This window comes from Carcharodon carcharias, chromosome 31 (genome assembly GCF_017639515.1).
Source record: "Carcharodon carcharias isolate sCarCar2 chromosome 31, sCarCar2.pri, whole genome shotgun sequence".
In the NCBI taxonomy this organism is placed as follows: domain Eukaryota; kingdom Metazoa; phylum Chordata; class Chondrichthyes; order Lamniformes; family Lamnidae; genus Carcharodon; species Carcharodon carcharias.
Genome location: NC_054497.1, coordinates 11529920 through 11553644, shown reverse-complemented (window position 1 = coordinate 11553644; position 23725 = coordinate 11529920). Strand labels below are relative to the sequence as shown.

At 41.5% G+C, this 23725-nt stretch overlaps 2 protein-coding genes and 1 pseudogene across 2 annotated transcripts; all 3 read left to right on the top strand.

Moving 5' to 3' along the window:
* The first annotated feature begins 12 nt into the window (after positions 1 to 12).
* Positions 13 to 1762, top strand: LOC121271505 (ferritin heavy chain B-like). The gene is made up of 3 exons (XM_041177488.1): positions 13 to 114; positions 873 to 1019; positions 1547 to 1762. The coding sequence occupies exons 1-3, from the start codon at positions 13 to 15 to the stop codon at positions 1760 to 1762; spliced, it is 465 nt and encodes a 154-aa protein (XP_041033422.1).
* Positions 1763 to 5811: 4049 nt separating this feature from the next.
* LOC121271573 (ferritin heavy chain, oocyte isoform-like) lies at positions 5812 to 8755 on the top strand. The gene is made up of 4 exons (XM_041177583.1): positions 5812 to 5913; positions 6568 to 6714; positions 7116 to 7241; positions 8609 to 8755. Exons 1-4 carry the CDS (start codon positions 5812 to 5814, stop codon positions 8753 to 8755), a joined length of 522 nt encoding a protein of 173 aa, XP_041033517.1.
* Positions 8756 to 17029: 8274 nt separating this feature from the next.
* Positions 17030 to 22649, top strand: LOC121271504 (annotated as a pseudogene).
* Positions 22650 to 23725: the final 1076 nt, after the last annotated feature.

The following is a 23725-nucleotide window of genomic DNA, read 5'->3' as shown; positions in this document are numbered from 1 at the left end:
TCACAAGTAAAGATGGTTTCCCAAGTGTTTCAGAACTACCACAAGGACTGTGAGGATGCTGTTAACAAGCAGATCAACCCGGAGCTCTATTCCTCCTATGTTTACCTCTCCATGGTGAGATTTATGGTTTTGGGATCCTATTTCAAATTAAGATTGTGATATCATTGTGTCCTAAGCAGAGCTTTCCTTGGTCAATGAATTAGCTTTTATATGTCTCTCTATCTGTCTCAACTTCATCTAATGAATGCTAACATGTAGCAGACCCCATTTAAAGACAGTTTTTTTTTCTCTGGTGTTCACACCAGAAACGAGCTCAAGTGTTGTAAGTTTGTAACTCAATATTCATAAACCTGGTAAACTTTTCCAACTTGGTTGGAAGCAAACAATTAAATTTAATGAGGTAACTAATTAGTAAAACATTGGTTCTGACCGGTTTTTTTTCTTATTTTCTAATTGAGTAAAATGCTGGACAACTGTCTGATATTCCTGAAGTGGGATCCCTGCACTTGCCACTGACAATATTACACTGCTGAAAACAAACGGTTTTGTTCTTTAACTTCAAGTTGCTTCTTTACCCAACTGCAGGTTCATAGCTGAGATCACTACTTCCAAGAAATATTACTGCTCACTCACGTCTTCTAATACAACCAGGTGCCTTGTTTATTTGACAGGGTCTTTCAACATCATGTAATGAAACAAATTCTTTAGCAAGAAGACATTGTTTCCTTAAGCTGTAAGCCCCTTTAATTGAAAGCAAAGTATTGAGATAGAGAATGGGTAACTTATCTACCATGACATTGGTACTATTTTTGCATTGTCAATGGATAACAGCTGCTTGACATGACTCCCTTCTGCTTTGTCTCTCCCTGCAGTCCTCTTACTTTGACCAGGATGATGTTGCCCTGCGTCACTTTGCTGAGTTCTTCAAGGAGCAGTCACATGAGGAATGGGAACACGCTGAGAAACTGATGAAATTCCAGAATAAACGTGGAGGCCGGATCATCCTGGAGGATGTCAAGGTTGGATTTTAATAAACTTTGGGTGTGGGGGAGTATGAATTAATTGCCTTTTGTGAATAGATTTTCTCAATCTAGAGGAGAATTGATGAATGCTACATAGATGGATTTTTTTTTAGAGTTGGGTAAATTTCTAGCTAAAATTGAAGTGCATGGAATTGGAAGTGGTATGAAACTGGATAAACCAAAGGGTGTTAAAATAAAATGGGGAATGTGGATGGAAGCAATGCTAAACTGGGCTGTATACTGAGCTCAGTCATAATTGACAGGGAGGTGAAGTGTGGGATAGAAGATAATGGGTGAGTATGGGGATGAATACAAGGATTGGAGCTGTCACTGGAAGCTAACTTGAAGATGGTGAGCCCTAAGGCAGAAGATGTACAAGCAAAGGCGTAACTGGCTTTAGCGAGGTTATTTAGTTTTTTGGATTCTCTAGTGGATATTGATGTGAATATGATTTGGGTTTTTAACAATTTAATCCAGTAATACTATTTGCTAATGGGATTTCCTTCCATTTCCCAAAACTCCAGAAACCAGAGCAGGATGAGTGGAGCAATGGTCTGGAGGCAATGCAGAGAGCTCTGCAGATGGAGAAGAATGTGAACCAGAGTCTGCTGGATCTGCACAAGCTCTCCTCTGGGAACACTGACCCTCCATGTAAGGTCCTTCAAATGAAATGCAGAACTTTTTTGACCTTGATGTCCCAAGCATCACTAAGTGTTGAATTGGCTGGAGTCACTATTTAATCTAACATGATAGTTGCTAAATTACCAGAACCTGCTCCATTAAGTTGGCTCTGGATAAATATTCCTCAGGATACATGAGTGAATAGCAACTTCTATCTGAAGTAGTACCATGCATTTTTTTTTTATACATGCACCAGTCAAAAGATGCCCCTTGATGGTGCTGCTCTCAATCAGTACTGCAGTGCTGGCTCTGGATCGCACGCTCACTCTGTGGGGCTGGCTCGGGGCCATGGTAAAATTGGTCCCCCGAATGGGTGTTGCAGACTGGCACATTCCAAGGTCCAGGATTACGTGCTGAGGGACGCAATAAAGCTTGGGGCAGCCGCTGCAAAGGCACAATGGGGAAAGGTCGCTGTCTAAGACCTTTCTGTCATAGGGCACCGAGGGGCTGGGAATTGTATAGACCCCCTCGGGCTGTACAGCTCACAATGAATGTATGCATTGAATACTAATTGTACTGAAGCACCTCTGAGTGCAACATGGTGTATGTTGATAGTGCAATGGTATTGGAGTTGTCAGATTGTTTGTCTGTAATGCCCATGTTGAAATGATTAATATTCATTGATTGCATTGAAGCACCTCGTGATCCACATGAAAAAGTTGAAACCGATTGTACTTTTTATGATGGTTTTGTAATGTTCTTTCAGATATTTTATGAATAAAGTATATTTTTCAAAAAAAGCATGGCCAGCATTATTGAGTCTAGATTTTCAATTATTGATTTATTAATTGAGTTGTAATCCCTCCAGCTACTGAGGTGGGATTTGAGGCCATGTCCCCAGAGCAGAAGCCTGGGTCTCTGGGTGGTTATTAGTCCTGTGAGATTACTGCTACACCACTGTCAACCCAAGTTCAGATCCCTAGCTGTAGAAAATGCAGTTTCATTCAAAACTTCTAACAGGTCTTCAGTTCTTCCATGACCAATTTCCTTTTCTGTGCCTGCCCAGGGTAACTTGATGACAAGTCCGCTTCATCATTTAGAAGGTTGCAGGGATTTTCAGAAATATACAATTTCTAGAACTGTAATCTCTCCATTCCTGGTGTAATGGGGACTTCTAGTATCTATAGGTGAAATGTCAGGAAGCTATGGAACACTAGAAATTGGGAAAGGATGCCAAATTAGTGCATTTGCTTTTAGTCTGGAGCATATCTGCTTCAGACTTGGCAAAAGTTAGGAGGGAAGACATGTACAATTGAGGGGGTTTTTATGTTAGGCTGTAACAAGCTGCTCTGTTTTTCGGTTGGGGGGTGTTTTAACTATATATGTTAAAAAGATTTGACCACTTACCTTTTACACAGGTGGACATTTGTACAACTGCTGCCTGCAGCTCTCTCTGAGGAATGTACTTTTCAGTCTTTGGTGAATAAACACAAATATTTGGGGCAGGTAGCCAAAACACTCTGACATTCCAGGTATAAAATCTTTCCCCAGAACCCATCCTCAAACTTGACATTTGCAGTAGGGGAAGAATTCTGGATTTAGTAACATAATCTGTCCAACTTCCTAGATTTGATCCAATGCCTGCCCAGGCTAGTTTACTGACTTCTGCTCATCACTAAAAAGCTTGCTGGGAATTTCTGAAGGAAGCAATTTCTGCAACTGTATTCTCTCAATTCCTGCTGCAAAGGGGGTTTCTAGCAGCTGCAGGTGAAACTGGGAAAGGAGACAATTAGTGCATTTGCTTGTTTTTATTTTCTCCTCAATCTGGAGAGTCTCTGCTTCAGACCTGCATTTCGTAAGACATGCGATTGAGGTATGTTATACTAGACTAGACTGTCACAAACCACTCACTGGTTTTTTTTTGGTGGAGGCTGGGTTGCAATAGACATATAAAGATTGACCACGTTTAGGCAGGTGGGCATTTGTTCAGCTGCCGCCTGCACCTCTCTTCTCCAAGAGATGTACTTAGAATCTTGGGTGAGCAAATGCAGAAATACTTGGGGCAGGTAGCCAAAATACCCCACATTGTGGGTATAAAACCTAGCCAGGAGATGTTAAGAAACAGTGCGAATATTTTTCTCAAAGATTATTGGTAAACTTGTGCTGAGATTTGTGCTGGAGAGGTAAAGTCCAAAGACATAGTGAAACAATGGGAATTTGCATTCAAAGGGGAAAATATGGATAAAGGAGAGAAGGCTATGTGCAAAGGAAGGCATTCTAAGATCTAACGAGTGTGAAAAGCTTCCAGCATCTAAACCTCAACCTGCTGTCTAAAAAGAACTGAAGTTAAGGGAAAAATCACTTTGAATTCGACTGTTTCAGGGTATTGTGTGTTACTTTGCCTGGGTCTTTTTAAAAACTGTGTCTTACTGTTGCCTTAATGAAAATGTAACTGGGAGTTAAATTGTTCAGGAGATTTACAAGTTATCATAGTAGTAATTTGTAGATCTATGTAGGTACTTCATATCACTTCTATTTATAAAGGTTTAATTTAGTTTTGTAAGAAACCTAGAAGACTCGGTGACCTCATTACTACTGCGTTCAAAGTCCGCATCTCGAAATTTATACAAATTCCAAAACAGTTGTTTCAAGCTGAGATTTGAGCAGCTGTGTTTACCATTGGCTGTGCCATAACACCCATCTGTCCCCCAAGATCCTCTTCAATGAGCTAGTTAACATGCATCCACTTGTGTTCAACACTATCCACAGGGTGGAATTCCCATTTGCAAACCCATCAGTCTGAAATATATTGTGAAGCTCTGATTCTGAGAAAGCACATTATCAGATTCAGCTTGAGGAAAGTCAAAGAAACCAACCACAATTACATCACTGACAAATTTCCACATCATAGATTATTAGGAACATGGCAATTGGATACAACCTTTAAACATTGTTGGAAATTAGTTAGGATATAGGAGGAAGAGAGTAGGTATAATGGGTGTGCACTCGACTTGGTAGGATGGGACTAGTCATCTCCTCAGGATCAGTGAAGGGGCCTCTGCTTCTCATTATCATTGTAAATGGCGTAGAGAAAGTAATAGAGAGCCATATATTCAAGTTTCCTGATGACATTAAGTTAGGTAGCACAGTAAATAGTGTAGATGGGAGAGGGAGGTTGCAGAGGACATTGATAAAGTGAATGGGAAAACCTGTGGCAGAGAGAGTTCAATGTGAGGTAGTGTGAGGACATTTACTTTGAATCCAGAAAGATAAATCAGAGTTTTTAACTAAATGGGGAGGAAATGGTACAGGAATTTCTAAAAATTAATGGATAGAAAGAAAAACAAATTGAAAAGACTAATAGAATTTCAACCTTCATCTCAAGGGAGCTGGAATATAAAGGAGTGGATGTCCTGCTACAGTTGTATAAAGTACGGGATAGATCTCATCTGGAGTACAGTGTTCAGTTCTTACATATTAGTCTTGGAATGAGGGCAACACACAGTCGAAAAATGTTATCAGGTGTAAAGGGATTAAATTATGAGGACAGTTTGGACAGAATCATCTCACATTGCCTTGAGTACACAAGAATATGGGATACTTATAATTGGGATATTGAAGTTGATTGATAGATTTGATAAAGTAGATGGAGAGAAACAGCTTGCTCTGGAAAAGGGGATGTAATCTTCAGATTAGGTTTAGCCACTTAAGGGCAATGCTAGGAAGCAATTCCTCACAATAAGAAAAATGGGAATCTAGAGACTTTCTGCCTGGAACATTGGGAATAAGTAAAAATTTCAAAACCAAGCTTTTTGATAGGTAACGGTAGGAAAGCATATGGAACCAAGGTGGACAAATGGAATTAAATTCAGACCAGCCATGATATAGTTGAATGGTGGAACAGATTGGAGGGGCTGAATGGCCTCCTCCTCTTCCTACATTGCAATCACAGAATAATCATCCAAAACTACCTGCATTCCAAAGCTGATTGGCTCTGGGAATCACACCCCAACCCTTCTCCCTTATTGGTGCCTGGAATCATGGCAGATTCCTGACTGGCCATCGGGAATTGTCAATCATCATTGGTGATGTCCCAGTATTATAAATACAAGAGCCTGTGGTAGAAAGGGTCAGTTCTGGAACTTTCTTGGTGATAGTAATATTGAAGATGGCTTCCCAAGTGCGTCAGAACTACCACAAGGACTGTGAGGATGATGTTAACAAGCAGATCAACCTGGAGCTCTATTCCTCCTATGTTTATCTCTCCATGGTGAGTGTTGTATTTTTGTGGACCTTATTTCCAAATTAAGTCTGTGATTTAATTGTATTCTGGGTGGGTGGAATTCCTTTAGGCCAATGATTTGGGGTTTGAATGTTATGGAGTGAGACTTTTGTTGAAGGTCTTGTTAATGGACTGCTCCCTGCTCTATAATAACTTGAACCTGTTCTGAAGTGTTTATATTTGAAACTAACTCCAGGGCTCCACAAAGCTTCCAATAAGAGGATTCATCTTGAAGATGAATGAATCTGGCCAAATTATCCAACTTGGATGGGAGCAATTAAAATTAACTATGATTTAATGAGAAGTGATTATGGCCAACTCCACCCTTTCATTTTTCTAAATGAGTAAATCCTGTTGTGTTAAAATGTCTTTCCTGAGACTGGATCTTTCCATGAAGCAATGATTGAGTGTTAAACTGAATTTGAGAGACTTTTATTTTAATTGTAGGTATTAGGCCTCCTTGTGGGGAGAGATGGAAAAATTGCATTAGTACAGAAAGCAAATTTTTGGAATAAAATGAATGTAGTGTTTTAAGAAGTGAATGGGTAAAATGATTGACGCTGTTGCCATTTCTTAAGCTGACCATGAATGAGATCTGTACCTGACCAGATTCTTCCTTTCCATTTTTGACTCTCCCTGCAGTCCTTTTACTTTGACCGGGATGATGTTGCCCTGCGTCACTTTGCTGAGTTCTTCAAGGAGCAGTCACATGAGGAATGGGAACACGCTGAGAAACTGATGAAATTCCAGAATAAACGTGGAGGCCGGATCATCCTGGAGGACGTCAAGGTTGGATTTTTGTCTTCTGTGGTGCTTTTGCTTAAGTTTCCTCATGATTAAAATGTTACCACTACCCATGGGTTTTAAATATTTCAAGTGACTGAAGTTGCTTGTCTTGAATTGAGGAGGTGGTAAGGCTTTGATCACTCTGACCTAGATTAGTGTTGAGGGGGAATCATTTGACAATTTAAAGAGACTGACTCATGGAGTTTCTGTAACTCATGGGCTTATGATGTATCCAGTAATAGTTTCCCATGTTGTTTCCATGATTAACCCCACAGTATTCCAATGTTGCATTCTCCAAGTTAACACCTGTGGCTCCTAACTAGTTAACTGTAAGCATAACATCCTTCAGACCTGCCTTCCCCTGCCCCCAATAGCACTAATAAGACTTCTTTTTCCCCTTTCAGAAACCAGAGCAGGATGAGTGGAGCAATGGTCTGGAGGCAATGCAGAGAGCTCTGCAGATGGAGAAGAATGTGAACCAGAGTCTGCTGGATCTGCACAAGCTCTCCTCTGGGAACACTGACCCTCATGTAAGTTTCATGTTTATTTCTTCCCCTGCCCCCCACCACATAGTGAATGGCAGATACCAACATCAGCTCCAACACTGACAGAATTCCATATGTTTATGTTACACTCATGGATTTGCTTTTCTTTTAAGCAAAGTCCATCCACACTCTCCCATTCTGAGGCATCAATGTTTCTTGAATCCACTCAGTTTAATGGAGTTGAATTGCTACTTGAGCAGATTTAGCCAGAATTACTCATGTGCTTTGTTTACCATCATCCTGGGGAGGAGGAGAAAAATGAGGGTAATTCTCTTCTGGAGAAGATCCATGCTAATAATACTCACTCATTTCTCTTGTCCCTGACACCCTGGTCCACTCCTCCATCACCCCCTACTCCTCAAACCCCTCCTATGTCACCACCCCATGCCCATGCAAAAGATGCAACACCTGCCCCTTCACTTCCTCTCTCCTCACCGTCCAAGGGCCCAAACACTCCTTTCAAGTGAAGCAGCATTTCACTTACATTTCCCCCAACTTAGTCTACTGCATTCGTTGCTCCCAATGTGGTCTCCTCTACATTGGAGAGACCAAACGTAAACTGGGCGACCGCTTTGCAGAACACCTGCGGTCTGTCAGCAAGAATGACCCAAACCTCCCTGTCGCTTGCCATTTTAACACTCCACCCTGCTCTCTTGCCCACATGTCCGTCCTTGGCCTGCTGCATTGTTCCAGTGAAGCTCAATGCAAACTGGAGGAACAGCACCTCATCTTCTGACTAGGCACTTTACAGCCTTCCAGACTGAATATTGAATTCAACAACTTTAGATCTTGAATTCCCTCCTCCATCCCCACCTCCTTTCTGTTTTCCCCCTTCCTTTTGTTTTTTCTAATAAATTATATAGATTTTTCTTTTCCCACCTATTTCCATTATTTTTAAATATTTTTAAATCTTTTATGCTCCCCCCACCCCCACTAGAGTGCCCTACCATCCATTCTTAATTAGCACATTCGTTTAGATAATATCACCAACTTTAACACCTATGTGTTCTTTTGTTCTGTTGTTTGTGACATCTTTTGATGATCTGCTTCTATTACTGCTTGTTTGTCCCTACAACCACATCAACCCCCTCCGTGTCTGTGTGTGTCTGTGTGTGTCTGTGTGTGTCTGTGTGTGTCTGTGTGTGTCTGTGTGTGTCTGTGTGTGTCTGTGTGTGTCTGTGTGTGTCTGTGTGTGTCTGTGTGTGTCTGTGTGTGTCTCACTCGAGTTCTGTCAAAGGGTCATGAGGACTCAAAACTTCAACTCTTTTCTTCTCTGCCAATGCTGCCAGACCTGCTGAGTTTTTCCAGGTAATTCTGTTTTTGTTCACTCATTTCTCTTGCCTTGTTTCCAGCTTTGTGACTTCCTGGAGACTCACTACTTGGATGAGCAAGTGAAGATGATCAAGAAGCTTGGAGATCACATCACCAACCTGAGGAGACTGGGAGCCCCTGAGAATGGCATGGGAGAGTACCTGTTTGACAAGCTCACCCTGAGCTGACTGGGTTTTTGAAATCCCACTTGTTGATCCATATTATGGAAATGAAAAGTGAGACCCAATACTAATTGTTTTCTCTTACTGAATATAAAATAAAAGTGTTCATTTCAAACTGTTTTTCTTTTTAATCATTAGTAATGATACCTGGCAATAACATCTTCCCATTAAGACTTTTTTCTACATCTTTGCTTTCAGGCTTTTCTTTCTCCTCCCTTCCTCCCCACCAAACCCCTGATTTCTTAGCTTGATTTAAGTGCTTGCATCTCCTAATTCTCACCAAGAAGCTTTGTTGGACTTCAACTGTAAAATGGCAATTCTACTGGAGGGTTATTCCTACATACAGATCAACATCATAGTTGAGGTTTTCTCAGGGTGAATTAGTGCCTTCACTTATGCTAGTCCCTTTTTCTTGGATCTGATTCAGACTTGTGCATAAGTACAGCATTGACCACCCTTTTTGGTCTGTTTGTGCCTCTGAAGCGATGATACATCACCTTGTGTGTGTCTGTAATGGGAGTTTTATTTAATGATTTCCCAAAATGTCTGCTCTTTCTGTGGTTTCTAACTCTCTCATGGGATGTGAGAGCCACTGGCAAGAGCAGCATTTGCTGCCCATCCCTAGTTGCCCTTGAACTGAGTGGCTTCTCTACCAGTTAAGAGTCAAGCACATTGCTGTGGGTCTGGAGTCACATGTAAGCCAGGCTAGTTAAGGATGACAGATTCCCTTCCCTAAAAGGGTATTGGCAAACCCGATGGGTTTTTAACAACAGTTAATTAGTTTCATGGTGGTCACCATTACTGGGACTAGCTTTCAGATTTTTTTAAAATTAAATTCAAATTCCATCTGCTATTGTGGTGGGATAGTATCCCCCAGATCATTAGCCTTGGCTTCTGGGTAACTAGTCCAGTGACATTACCACTATACAGATTTCCCTAAATGACAACACCCAGGTTTAACTAATCACACACACAATCAAACACTGAATAACTGAGTGTGGCAGTTGTCATGTGTTTAATGCCCCCTTCCCCCATGCTTATTCCTCAAAGGCAATACTTATCGACCTGTCATGTTAAACATTGGAGGTGCTTAGAGTATCTCCATTAATCAACAAAACCCAAACAGTTGATATTTCAGGCAAAAAAAATTGTTTCTTGGTTTGTAGAAGTTAAAAATCACACACACTAAACGTGGCCTTTAAATTTCACAGTTGTAATCGTACACATTGTGTTTCAGTGACAAAGCAAGAGTTCTGTTTGAAAATTTCCTCCAAACCTACCTCCCAATTATCATTGATTTTTGAGACTGGGGTGGATGGTCTGCAGGTCAATCTGAGACTATTCCAGTCAACATTCTGAATTCTGGTATCCTGGAATACCACCAACCCAATCCTGTCAAATTGTCTGTCCAATCTCCAAGTGATTGGTTAATGTAGATCCAATTATATTTGATACCATCTGAAATTACTTGGTGGCATAGTGACATTGTCACTGAGCTGGTAATCCAGGGACTCAGGGTAATGCCCTGGGGACCCTGGTTTGAATCTCACTATGGCACATGGTGGAATTTGCATTCAATACATATCTGGAATTAAAAGTCTAATGCTGACCATGAGACTATTGTCAATTGTAGTAAAAACCATTTGTTCCTAAATGTCTTTTAGGAAAGGAAATCTGCTGTCCTCACCTGGTCTGGCCTGTGTGTGACTCCAGACCCACAGCAATGTGGCTGACTCTTTTTAAAAAAAAAAATCCCTCTGAACAAGGGGCCTTGGAGTAAATTCAATAAAACCAATATTGAATACTTCATTGAAAAGGGTCCATGTCAGAGATTATTGGGAAAAATGGAATCCGGTGTAACCTCTAGATATGGTAGGGAAATTGGTTAGGGGGTAGGAGAGAGAGTAGGGATAATGGAAGTGTACTCCAATTGTCGAGATGTGATTAGTTTTTCTTCCCCAGGATCTGTACTGGGGCCTCAGCTTTTCATTAAATTTCTATATGACATTGATGAAGGGTAGAGAACTGAATATCCATGATTGCTGTCAACACTAAGTTTGGGGGTACAATAAGTCATGCAGATGGGAACAGAAAGTTGCAATGTCACTTGGATAGATTAAGTGAGTAGGTAAAACCCTGGTGGATGAAGTTCAATGTGAAGAAGAGCGAGATCATCTGCTTTGGGCCAAGAAAGATAAATCAGTGTGTTTTCTAAATAGTTAGGGACTGAGGAGTCACAGAGCGATTAAGGAGTCCACCTACAGGAATTACTAAAACCTCATGCACAGGTACAAAATTTAGTTTAAAAAGCAAATAGAATGTTAGTTTTCATCACAAGGGTCCTGGAATAGAAAGGGATGGAGGTTTTTGCTACAGTTATATAAATCTCTGGTTGGAACACATCTGTAGTACTTTGCTCAGTTCTGATATATCAGCCTTGGAGGAGATGGAGCACAGATTCACCAGAATGATACCAGGGCTAAAAAGGTTAAATGATGAGGACAGTTTGCATAGACTAGTCTTGCAATTCCTTGAGAATAAAAGATTATTGGATGATTATAATTGTGATGTTTATGATGATTGATAGATTCGATTAGGTCAATAGAGAGAAATTATTTCCTTTAGAACAGGGGCGATAATCTTAAGTTTAGATCTTGGCCATTCGGGGCTGATATTAGGAAACATTTATTCACATAAAGGAGAATGAAAGTTTGGAACAGTCCCCCCCTCCCCCCATAAAAATGTTTGGATCAAATAAACGTTTCAAAACAGAGATTATAGGTTTTGTTAGCTAAGGCCATGAGGCATATGGAACCAAGGTTGACAAATGGCTTTAAGTCACAGACCAGTCATGACATAATTGAATGGTGGAACAGACTGGAGGGTGGAATGGCATCCTCCTGTTCCTATATTGTAATCACAGAATAATCATCCAAAACTGCCTGCATTCCAAGGCTCTAATTGGCTCTGGGTATCTCACTCCACCCACTCTCCTTTGTTAATTGGTGCCTGGATTCATGGCAGATTCCTGATTGGCTATCCGGAATTGTCAATCATCATTGGTGATGTCATTCCCTGTCCAGTAGTATAAATACAAGACTTCTCTGGAGGTGGCGTCGGGATAATGTCACTAATCTCTCCATGGTTATCTGAATTTAAGGCTGTGATATCAGACCCAAGTTATGACGTTTCCTGTAATACCGTAAATATCAAAGTTTCAGGCCCGATCTGATTGAAAATTTTCTTGAAAAGAGTTACAAGACTTCCCTCTCTCTCTCTCATCAACTTTTTTAACTTGGGTAAAATGAGGTAATTAATTAGTAACACATTGATTCTGACCAGCTTTGTTTCTCCTTTCTAATTAAGTAAAATGCTGACAATTCTGTCTGATATTCCTGAAGTGGGATCCCTGCACTTGCCACTGACAATATTGAACTGCTGAAAACAAACAGCTTTCCTCTTTAACTTCAAGTTCCTTCTTTGCCCAACTGCAGGTTGATAGCTGAGATCATTACTACTTCCAAGAAATATTACTGCTCACTCACGTCTTCTAATACAACCAGATGCCTTGTTTATTTCATAGAGTCTTTCAACATCATTATGTAATGAAACAAATTCTTTAGCAAGAAGACATTGCTTCCTTAAGCTGTAAGTCCCTTTAATTGAAAGCAAAGTATTGAGATAGAGAATGGGTAACTTATCTACCATGATATTGGTACTATTTTTGCATTGTCAATGGATAACATCTGCCTGACATGACTCTCTTCTGTTTTTTTTTCTCTACTTGCAGTCCTTTTACTTTGACCGGGATGATGTTGCCCTGCGTCACTTTGCTGAGTTCTTCAAGGAGCAGTCACATGAGGAATGGGAACGCGCTGAGAAACTGATGGAATTCCAGAATAAACGTGGAGGCCGGATCATCCTGGAGGACGTCAAGGTTGATTTGAATAAACTTTGGGGGGGTTGTGGAGTGTGTGAATTAATTGCCTTTTGTGAATAGATTCTCTCCTTTTTAATCTAGAGGAAAATTTGTTAAAGAAAGGTCTTGCCTCACAAATTTGATTGAATCCTTTGGGAAGTGACAAGAAGAGTTGATGAAAGTAGCGCAGTGGACGTTGTGTACATGGATTTTAGCAAGGCATTTGACAAGGTCCCACATGGCAGATTGGTCAGGAAAGTAAAAGCCCATGGGATTCAGGGTAATGTGGCAAACTGGATAAAAGGTTGGCTTTGTAACAGGAAACAGCAAAGGGTAATGTTCGATGGATGCCCTTGCGAATGGAAAGTTGTCTCAAGTGGTGTTCCACAGGGCTCGGTGTTGGGACCCTTGCTGTTTGTGTTATATATTAATGATTTGGACATGAACGTGGGGGACACGATTGGGACATTTGCAGATGACACAAAGATTGGCTGAGTAGTGGATAGTGTAGAGGATAGTCATAATCTCCAAAACAATATAGATGGGTTGGTGGAGTGGGTGGTAACATCCATCTGCCACTTTAACGTAGAAAAGTGAGGTCATATATTTAGGGAAGTCAAACAGTTACAGGGATTACCCAATAAATGGGAATAAACTAAGAGGGGTAGATGAAGTGAGAGATCTTGGCGTACAAGTACACAGGTCCCTGAAGGCAGCAGTTCAAGTAGACAAGGTTGTAAAGAAGGCATATGGAATGCTCTCCTTCATTGGCAGAGGTATAGAATATAAAAGTAAGGATATAATGTTGGACTTGTATAAAACACTGGTGAGGCCACATCACCAATCTGAAGAGACTGGGAGTGCCTGAGAATGGCATGGGAAAGTACCTGTTTGACAAGCTCACCCTGAGCTGACTGGGATTCAAGAACAATGTGTTATTTACATAATGGGAATGAAACATTCAAATTCCAGTAAATGTTTTTTTGTGGTCAATTCAGCTTTCTCATCTGTTCCTGCATATCTGGAAATAAAGTTGTTCATAATTGGACTTTAGCTAAATTATACTATCTATTGATCTTGTTTCAAACATTCCACTGCACAACACAATTGCTAAATTATACTATCTATTGATCTTGTTTCAAACATTCCACTGCACAACACAATTAAGTCCCTCCTAGTCCAGCTCTCTACATGTGACTCAGTAACTGTCTGGAGTTGCTGTGCTCACATCTCCAAATTAATACTTCAGATTAAACTAACCTCTACCAGCCCCTTATTTTTAAAAAAATGCCAGTAAAGCAGCTGTGAATGATAGAGCTTTGATTGCTTCTTATGTATTTTACTACCTGGGCCCTTGATTTGAGTCTTAATTAGAGCAAGGATTATGGAGGCATTGGAGAGGGTGCAGAGGAGGCTTACCAGGATGCTACCTGGTCTGGAGGTTATTAGCTATGAGGAGAAGTTGGAGAAACTCGAATTGTTCTCACTAGAGTGACGAAGATTGAGCGGCGACTTGATAGAAGTTACAAAATTATGAGTGACATGGACAGAGTAGATAGTCAGAAGCTTTTTCCCAGGGTGGAAGAGTCAATTACTAGGGCACATAAATTTAAGGTGAGAGGAGAAAACTATGGAGGAGATGTGCGGGGCAAGTTTTTTACGCAGAGGATAGTGAGTGTCCGGAATTCACTGCCAGAGGAGGTGGTGGAAGCAGGTACGATAGTGGGGTTTAAGAGGCAGCTTGACAAATACATGAATAGGATGGGAATAGAGGGATATGGACCCTGGAATTGCAAAATGTTTTAGTTGACGGGCAATATGATCGGCGCAGGCTTGGAGGGCAGAAGGGCCTGTTCCTGTGCTGTACTTTTCTTTGTTCTTTGATTGGAGGAATCTCCCACTGGTGAAGTGTCTTTACAAATCACCTGGTGAATTAAGCTGCCCTTTTCTTTTTTAACCTCTACATTTTTAAGGGCAATATTTGGTTTCTAGCATTAATTACACCACCAGTCTATATAAGACAAGAGTTTGGTGAAGTTTCAGAATCATTAATAGTTATGCTCTGATAAATTATTTTAACAAATATAACTGTTACAGGAATCCACCAACTAAGTATAAGGGTATTGGATTATAATATTTTGTCATAATTCACTTGGTATTTCTAATTACTCCAACATGTCCAAATCACTGACCTAAAGCCACAAACATTGATTTTGTTTCTCAAGGCACTGCAAATGTTTTCTTCCATCTTTCCTGGGGTGTGGGTGTTGCTGGCACTTGTTGCCCATTCCTAATTGCCCTTGAACTTGACGGCTGCTGCTTAAGCCATTTCAGGGGGCAGTTAAGAGTCAACCTGTGGGTCTGGAGTCTGATGCAGACCAGGTAAGGACAGCAGATTTCCTTCCCAGATGGGTTTTTAAACAATAATCCAAAGTAGTTTCTGTGGTCACTATTTCTGAGACTAGCTCTTATATTCCAGATTTATTAACAATTCATATTCCACCGATTGCCATGGTGAGATTTGAACCCATGTTCCCTGTGGCGTTAGCCTGAGCCTCTGGATTACTAATCCAGTGACATTACTGCTACACCACTGTCTCTCCAAAACTAAGCATTTATTGTTCAAAACTTAGTGAATGATTTAACTCAATTTCAAAGTATTGAAGCAAGGACAAAGCCCATTAAATATTTCCTCAAGGACTGTTACCAGACATGGTGAGCCCCATACATGTTAAGTTGTTTGACTGACAGGGTTTGGAAGATTAAATAGCTGAATGAATAGAGATTAGATGTTGTGGAATAGCAACAGAGCTTTACACAATACTGCTGGTGTGGAAGAAACAATGTGAACTGGTTGGGCCAATGATCCTGATTTTTGTATAGTCCATTTAACATAATTCATTGATCTCAGTTCCAGAGGGTTGTGGCCCTTCCATGACTGGTAGTTGGAACAGAGTTATCATGGGATGGGGACAAAAACCAAAGTACTGTAGATACTAGAAATCTCACAAACAGAAACTGATAGAGAGACTCTGTAGGTCAGGCAGCATCAGTCGAAAAAATACAAAATACTTGAGCTTTCAGAAAGTGGAGTTGAGGCCACAAACGGAGCAGCCACTTTCTTATTGAATGGTGGAGCAGGTTCAAAGGGCTGAATGGCCTACTCCTGCTCCAAGTCCAATATTCCTAAAATTGTTCCTCACAACAGATTTTAAATTTGCAAAAGTTGAGGATACAGTGCAAACTAAACACTCGACTTTACAGTTACAATTAACAGTGAAGGAGCAAGAATTCAGCTTGTAGCTTCCCACTGATTCACTCTCCAGTTCCCCAACTCATCCGCTGGTTCACGGAATCACCGTGGACTGTCTTGTGCAGGTGGTGTTTTTGAATGTATTGTTAACATTGGTGTTGGGGATTCATTAGGATGAATTCACTAAGGTCCCCATTAATTCTCCAAGAGACAGGATAACTGCGATCCGATTGTGCTCAATGACATCTACAGGATGGAATTTTGTTTGCAAATCCATCAATCTCTGCTATAATTTTTTTTGGAAGCTCTGATTCTGAGATGTGTAGCTCTACTAGCTGTCTCTCTCAAATCTCTCCATGCCATTCCACTCTGAGCAGAGAGGGCTGCTCCTACACACTCTCCACCACAATGCTCTCGCCTTCCATCTGGACTCTCCCTGGTGTCCCAACTTGCCCTCAGGTGGAGGTCCCTCTGCCAGTGAGAGAACCTCCTCATGGATCTGCAACCTGGGCCTGGCCACCCACAGGTACAGAGAAAGCGTGGTTAATGGGGGCATTCACTCAGGCTTGCCTCTCTCCGTGGCTATGTCCACACCCAGAAGTGCCCAGGGTGGGGGTACACAGCGTTCATTGGTTTCCATGACCACTGGATGGGATATAGGGGATAAAATTATAATTTGAAATGCTTATCTTAAATTTTAAAATTTGGAATTCATTGTTTGTGCCTTTTTAAAACGGGCACTCAAGGTCCCAGAGCTTAAGCGTTTCAGACTGAGGATTTAATCATCCTAGTTGATTGAATCTGATAGCATCTCAAAACTTCTGATTTAAGTTGAGGAAATTTAAAGAACCCAACAGGAATGACATCAAGGAATAACCGTCCAAACCTCTTTACTCCAAAGCTCTGATTGGCTCTGGGTATCACACTCCCCAGCCCCTCTCCCTCATTGGTGCTTTGATTCCAGACTGGCCAGCAGGGAATGGCAATCACCCTTGGTGATGTTATTCTGTGTGAATGCAGGATGCCCCAGTGCTATAAATACAAGGGTTTGTGCAGGAAATGGCAGATTATTGCTGGAGCTTAGGATTTACTAATAGTAAAGGTTAAGATGACTTCCCAAGTGCATCAGAACTACCAGAAGGACTGTGTGGATGCTGTTAACAAGCAGATCAACCTGGAACTCTATTCCTCCTACGTTTACCACCATGGTGAGTTTTATATTTTTGGGGGTCCTATTTCAAAATTAAGCCTGTGGCATCATTGTATCTGTGGTTTGTATTCTTCTGGGGGTCAATTCAGGGCTTTAGAGTCTAGCCTATTTTTCATCCAGTGTATGCACATTAAGATATCCCACTTGCCTCCTTACTGCTCTAGAATGGCGGTGTTCTATCTGGAAGTGTGGAGATCTCAAACCTAACTCTTGAGGGTTGGTTATAATTAAAAATTCAGATGCTTAAACTTGGATTGAAACAATTGAAGAGTTAGTTTTCTTTCCTTTTCAAATTGGTGTTGATGAGAATCCTTTTTTGTTAATTTTCCTCACCTGAGGCTCTACGTGATAGGATATTAAATTGCTGAATTTGAAAGGTTTTGTTTTTTATCTCCCACATTGCTCATCCTAGACCTCCACCTTCAAACAAAAGGATGTCCTGTTGCTAAATTGACCCAAATGCATAACAACAAAAATGAAATAATACTTTTAATCCAAGAATTCTTAATGATCCCTCATATTTTCTATTAATACAACCTCTTTCCTTGTTCAGCTACTCCCTAGGGAGATGTTTTGTAATTGGAAAAGATGAATGAAGCAAGCTGAGTTTGACTTGCAGCTAAAACACTTTTATTCCTTTGCCCTTGCTTTCAATTACAGGGCCTGGTTTAGAGCAGAGAAACATGGCATTGCTCCCATCCTGAGTTGGCTATGGATGAGGATATGGGTCTAATTCTGACCCTTCCACCTTGTCTCTAACCCCAGTCCTCTCACTTTGACCGGGATGATGTTGCCCTGCGTCACTTTGCTGAGTTCTTCAAGGAGCAGTCACATGAGGAACGGGAACACGCTGAGAAACTGATGGAATTCCAGAATAAACGCGGAGGCCGGATCATCCTGGAGGACGTCAAGGTTGAGTTTTAACAGACTTGGAAGAATTTTTTTTTTGGTGTTATGGAATCTGTGCCTAGAAGAAAATTAACATTTGCATTTTTTATTCTTTCAGGGGATATGGGCATTGCTGGTTTGGCCAGCACTTATTATTATTGCATTTTGAGAAGGCAGTGGTGAGCTGACTTGAACCACTGCAGACAATGTGATGGAGGGACACCCAAAAGTGCTGTTTAGGATGGGGGGAGCATGAGGATTTTGACCCAGTGACAGTGAAGGAATGGTGATCATAGTTCCAAGTCTTGGAGGGGAACTTGTAGGTGGAGTTCCAATGTGTCTGCTGCTGACTAGCCTTCTAACTGTTAGAGGCTGTGGGTTTGCAAGGTGCTGGCAAAGGAGGCTTGCCAAATTGTTGCAGTGCATCTTGTAGATGGTATGCACTGCTGGTGGAGGGAGTGGATGTTGGTGGATGGGGTGCCAATCAAGTGGGCTGTTTTGCCCTGGATGATGGATGCATGGATTATCAAGTGATGAGACTGCTGGTTAACATTGAATTGCATGGCATTAAAAGCAGCCTTATGACACCAGTAAAACTCCCATCTAGTTAGAATAGATGGTGGCAAACTATACATGCTCTGCAGGGATCATCTACTGTAAAGAGTAGGGTGGAATGGTAAATGATTGAATATGATGATAGGTGTAGCAATGGAGGCTGCCTACTGATGTAAGAAGGGGAGTGTAAGCAAATATCATTAAGAAACTAACTTGCTGGTTCATAAAAACTTAATTGATTGGAGGGCTTATCCTCAGATCTAGAAGATGAACTTGAAGTATTACTGCAATGGATATCAAATCCCAACAGGTTACTGGCTATTTATTTGTATAGTTGAGGAAGCAGTTACAGATTGATAACTCATATGCCATTCAATAGCTTCAGCAGACAATGATTTTGGTGCCACCAGGAGTATGGCTCTCAGGACAGAAGCTCAGTGTGTGATCTGACTTGAATGGCTGCTCTTAATTTGAGCTGTTCCTTGTGGCCACTTACACCACAGTAAAACACAAGATGTCCTAGGATTGTTCAGATCTTCCTGTTTGAAGATTGCAACTTGGAATTTCACCAGTCACTTAAGTTTCAGTTGATGTCTGTGGTCAAGCAGGAGCTGTGCATCAGGTAGAAGCTGTTGCCATGTGTTCCAGTAGAGACTTTGGGGTTTTGGATGAGTGCATGGGGGTTTTTGAGGTCCTGTGGCAACCCAAGTGCTTCACTATCTGCCAACCAGTGATGCTCTGAGGAACATGTGGACATTGGGTTCAATATGTTCTAGCACAGGAAGCCACTTGAGCTGTTCTCAACATCCCAAAGTAACCCTCTGATACCTGGAGGTGGGTATCCAACATGGTTTTTCTGGTGGCTCCTCAGCCAGGTTCAACAGCAGCACTGTCTGGTGGATCAGAGCAAGTGAAGCAATGTGAAATGTTGACTCTGCTCCAGGTGGTACCTGCCAGTCCCTGAGATTCACTCTTGTTTTGACCTTGGCTCTGGTGTTCTGGAGGTGGTCTAGTAGAGGAAGAATATCCAATTTAATCAAGAGACTTGAAATGCTGGAGATTAGAAAATTGAACATGAGGAAACCATATAGTAGTGAAGCTATTTAAATACATCTGGGAAAACCATCAGTATATCAAGACCTTGGGTAGAAAAACCTGCAAGCTAGATGCAGAAAAGGCTTGCCTTTCTGTTCTTGGGTGTTCTCATTTGATCTTTGGCAACAATTTCCCTTCTAATTCCTCCCAGTAATGAGACCCATTCCTCTCGGTGCCTGATTAAAAGATCTGTTTGACTTGTAATCCTCTGAACTGCAGTTATGCTGATAGACAATTTAACTTCCAATTCCAGCTGCCTAACTAGATTCACTCTCCTCCTTCCCCTTTCAGAAACCAGAGCAGGATGAGTGGGGCAATGGTCTGGAGGCAATGCAGAGAGCTCTGCAGATGGAGAAGAATGTGAACCAGAGTCTGCTGGATCTGCACAAGCTCTCCTCTGGGAACACTGACCCTCGTGTAAGTTCCTGATGTGTCTTAATGTTTTGTGTTGTAAAAATGGATTTGAGGATATACAGGTGGAAGGCATTCTGATTTCATGCACAGACACTAATTGGCACTGGTTGGTTGTCTGATTGTCTCTTTCAACTCTCAAGAGTTGAACATTTTGAGTGGGATGGAAGTTTAATTAGCCTGGTAATATTTTGTGCCTCCATACCCAATTTGGTCACTTGTTTTTAAAGCCTGGATTTTTTTCTATTGGGAGATCCCTAAGAATTAGGGCATTCCATGGAACATTCACCCTCCCATTCTAATGTTCTCTTAGAATAAACCCAATCTGATCTCCACTTCTACTAGGATGGAATCAAAAATCAGGAAGTTCAGAAGATCCTTTTTTTTTCTCCCAACTGAGACAATATGTTTTATCTTCCAGCTTTGACTTCCTGGAGACTCACTACCTGGATGAGCGAGTGAAGATGGTCAACAAGCTTAGAGATCAGATCACCAACCTGAAGAGACTGGGAGCCCCTGTGAATGGCATGGGTGAGTACCTAGGGGCAAAATACTGCAGATGCTGGAAATCTGAGACAAACAAAATGCTGGAAAAACTCAGCAGGTCTGACACCATCTGTGGAGAGAAAGACAGTTAACGCTTCGAGCCTGTATGACTCTCCAGATGACGAAGAGTCATACAAACATGGAAGGTTAACTCTGTCTTTCTCTCCACAGATGCTGTCAGACCTGAGTTTTTCCAGCATGTTTTTGTTGTGGGATAGTACCTGTTTGACAAGCTCACCATAGGGTGTGGGGTGACTGTTTAATCCAGGATAATTCTATATCCATATCAGAGTGAGAGGAGGACCCCAAGCCAGGCAGTCAGCAACACCTAGAGGAGAGCAGAGGAGCTATAAAAACAGTGCAAGAAATGGTGAGTTCAAGAACAGAGGTGACTGAGGGAGTTCCTTTCCTACTTCAAAGAAGACCTTTGGCCTTGGCAAGTAGGACCTGGTGAGTAAATTAAAGTTTAATATTTTAAAGTAGCTGGAGGTGGGCTCAATCGAGGTATCCAAGAGGGCATTAGATGATTTCCATGTACAGGGAAAAAGGCAGGGTACTAGGTCATGATGCTTATATGGAGAGCTGGTGCTGACATGATGGGCTGAATGGCTTCCTTCTTCTGTGCTATTAGAATTCACAATGGTAGAATTTTGATAGCTTCCTGGGTACATACCTGGGCTTTATGTCCAAGTCTAAACTTCAAATTTTTTTGCATGAAATAAAAACATCTGTTCAGTAAAGTTCAATAACCTCAAGGTGCTTAACAAGAACATTAGGAAACAAATGATGATACTGGGCCACTAGATGGTTTCAGGTCAAGTGACCAAAAACTTGGTCAAAGGTCAATTTCAAGAATTGCCATATTGGAATGTCACATCAAACCCATGGCCAGATGCAAACTTACTCACTGAACCTTCCAGAATTATACATACCAGTAAATCATTCTGGGTCTCTTAACCACTGCCCTACCACCCTCCAAAAAAATTGTCCAACTGAATACGCCTGAAATTTGTAACCTCTGACCAATCAATAGGGCTGAATAGAGGAACCAGTTCACTCCTCATCTGGACATAATTGTTTTAAGGGCTTTGAGCATGTATAAATAGGGTACACCATCTACACAGGAGGTTCTTCCACCACCACCAAGTGTTTGGCATGGAGGGTGTTGCATGCAGCAGTCCTGTGCAATTATAGGTTAAGATGGTTCAGACTCCCAGGCCACCTATGTTTTGTGGCCCTGAGGAGTCTATTTTATATATATTAGGCTGTGCAAGCTGCAGACCCTTTGGTTATTTGAATGGGCAGCTGCTCAAATTCTGGTTGCACTTAGCCCCATGCTCCTGATTTTTGGCCAGTCAGTGTGGAGGGTGGAGGACCTCTGTGGGTCTGGCCAAGGTGGCCATTAACAGGTCTGGGCAGTGAGTGCTTTAAGGGAGTCATGTGGCCTGGCTGCCTGCACCCTCCCCCCAACCTCCCCCCACCCACCCAACCTTCTGCAGATATGTTTTGTGACCAGGTGCCTCTGGAGAGGGTGCAGAGGGTATCTGCTGGTATGCTTGATGCCTTTCATGACCTGTGGATGCTGCAGGGGGGCAAAATGCATCATCAGCCCCAGAGACAATATTGTAATTTAAGTAGCTTTTTAAAGTTTTGTCTTTTAGTTACAATTCCACTGTAAGGAGCCTTCAATTAGTTTTAGTTGGTTATTTCCTTTTTAAAAGGAGCATATGCAAGACAACTGTCTTGGTTTCAACTTCGCCAACAAGTTTTTTATTAACTGAGTTCTAAACCTTTACTAGGCTAAGACTAGAATAAAAACAGAATTACCTGGAAAAACTCAGCAGGTCTGGCAGCATCGGCGGAGAAGAAAAGAGTTGACATTCCGAGTCTTCATGACCCTTCGACCGAACTAAGACTAGAATGTCTGACTTAAGCAATATATTTATTTAATGTTCTGTGAAATGAACTGAATTTGTTCTTTATTAAATAGTTGATTGTGACATCTGGTTGCTGTTACCTTTGAAGAATTCTCAATCCAAGTAAATGTCTAACTGGACCATTATATTTCATCTGATCATAATCTTTCAGAGAATTACATTTTCATGCAGAAAACACTTCAGTGAGAAATAACTCAGTCCTGAGAATCCAGCTTTTCAGTCACATTTCCCAAGGTCAGATGCTGGGAATTGCAGAAAGTGAATCACCTCCTAACTCCCCAAAGCCTGTGCACCATCCACAAGGCACGAGTCAGGAGTGAGATGGAATGCTCTGCACTTGCCTGGATGAATGTGGTTCCAACAACACCCAAGAAGTCTGATGCCATCCAGGACAAAGCAGAATGTTTGATTGACAGCAGTGTGTACCATCTACAAGATGCACTCCTCCTTCAATAGCACCTTTTTGCAACCATTACCTCCTAGCAGAACAGTAGACACATGGGAACACCACCAGCTGCTGGATCCCCTCCAAGCCACATACCATTCCGATTTGGAAATATGTCACTGTTCCTTCACAGTCACTGGATCAAAGTCCTGGAATTCCCTCCCTAACAGCACTGGGTGCACCTACACCAGATGGACTGCAGTGGCTCAAGAAGGCAGCTCACCACCACCTTTGCAAGATGGGCAATAAATGCAGGCCTAGCCAGCAAAGTCCACATCCCAATAACAATCAGTGGGCTGTAGAGTGGAGAATTAGCAAAGCTGATTCATAAATCCTTTTGCTTAAAGTGGCGGTTTTCTGGAACAACATCTAGAACTATGTCAATGCTGGTAAAGTTCTTTGTTAAAGATAGTGTTTGTAAACTGACTAGTAACCATTATCATGTTACTGGTCAAGGGATGGATACCTTAATCTCTCACTGATCATGTTCAGTTAAAAGTCCTTTAAATTAAGTTGTTCCTTCCCTCCTGAAGTAACAGTGGTGCCTCAGCTAAAACTTTCAATTGCTCCCCCAGTTGTAGATAGGACAAGACTCTGTAAGGGCTCTTCTTGGAATTTAAAATTTTCTAAATGAAAACCAATTCTGTTGGGGGATGGTGTGCCAATTATCTATCTACTAAGCCATTGGCAAGCTGGTTACCATGCCAACTGTTCTAA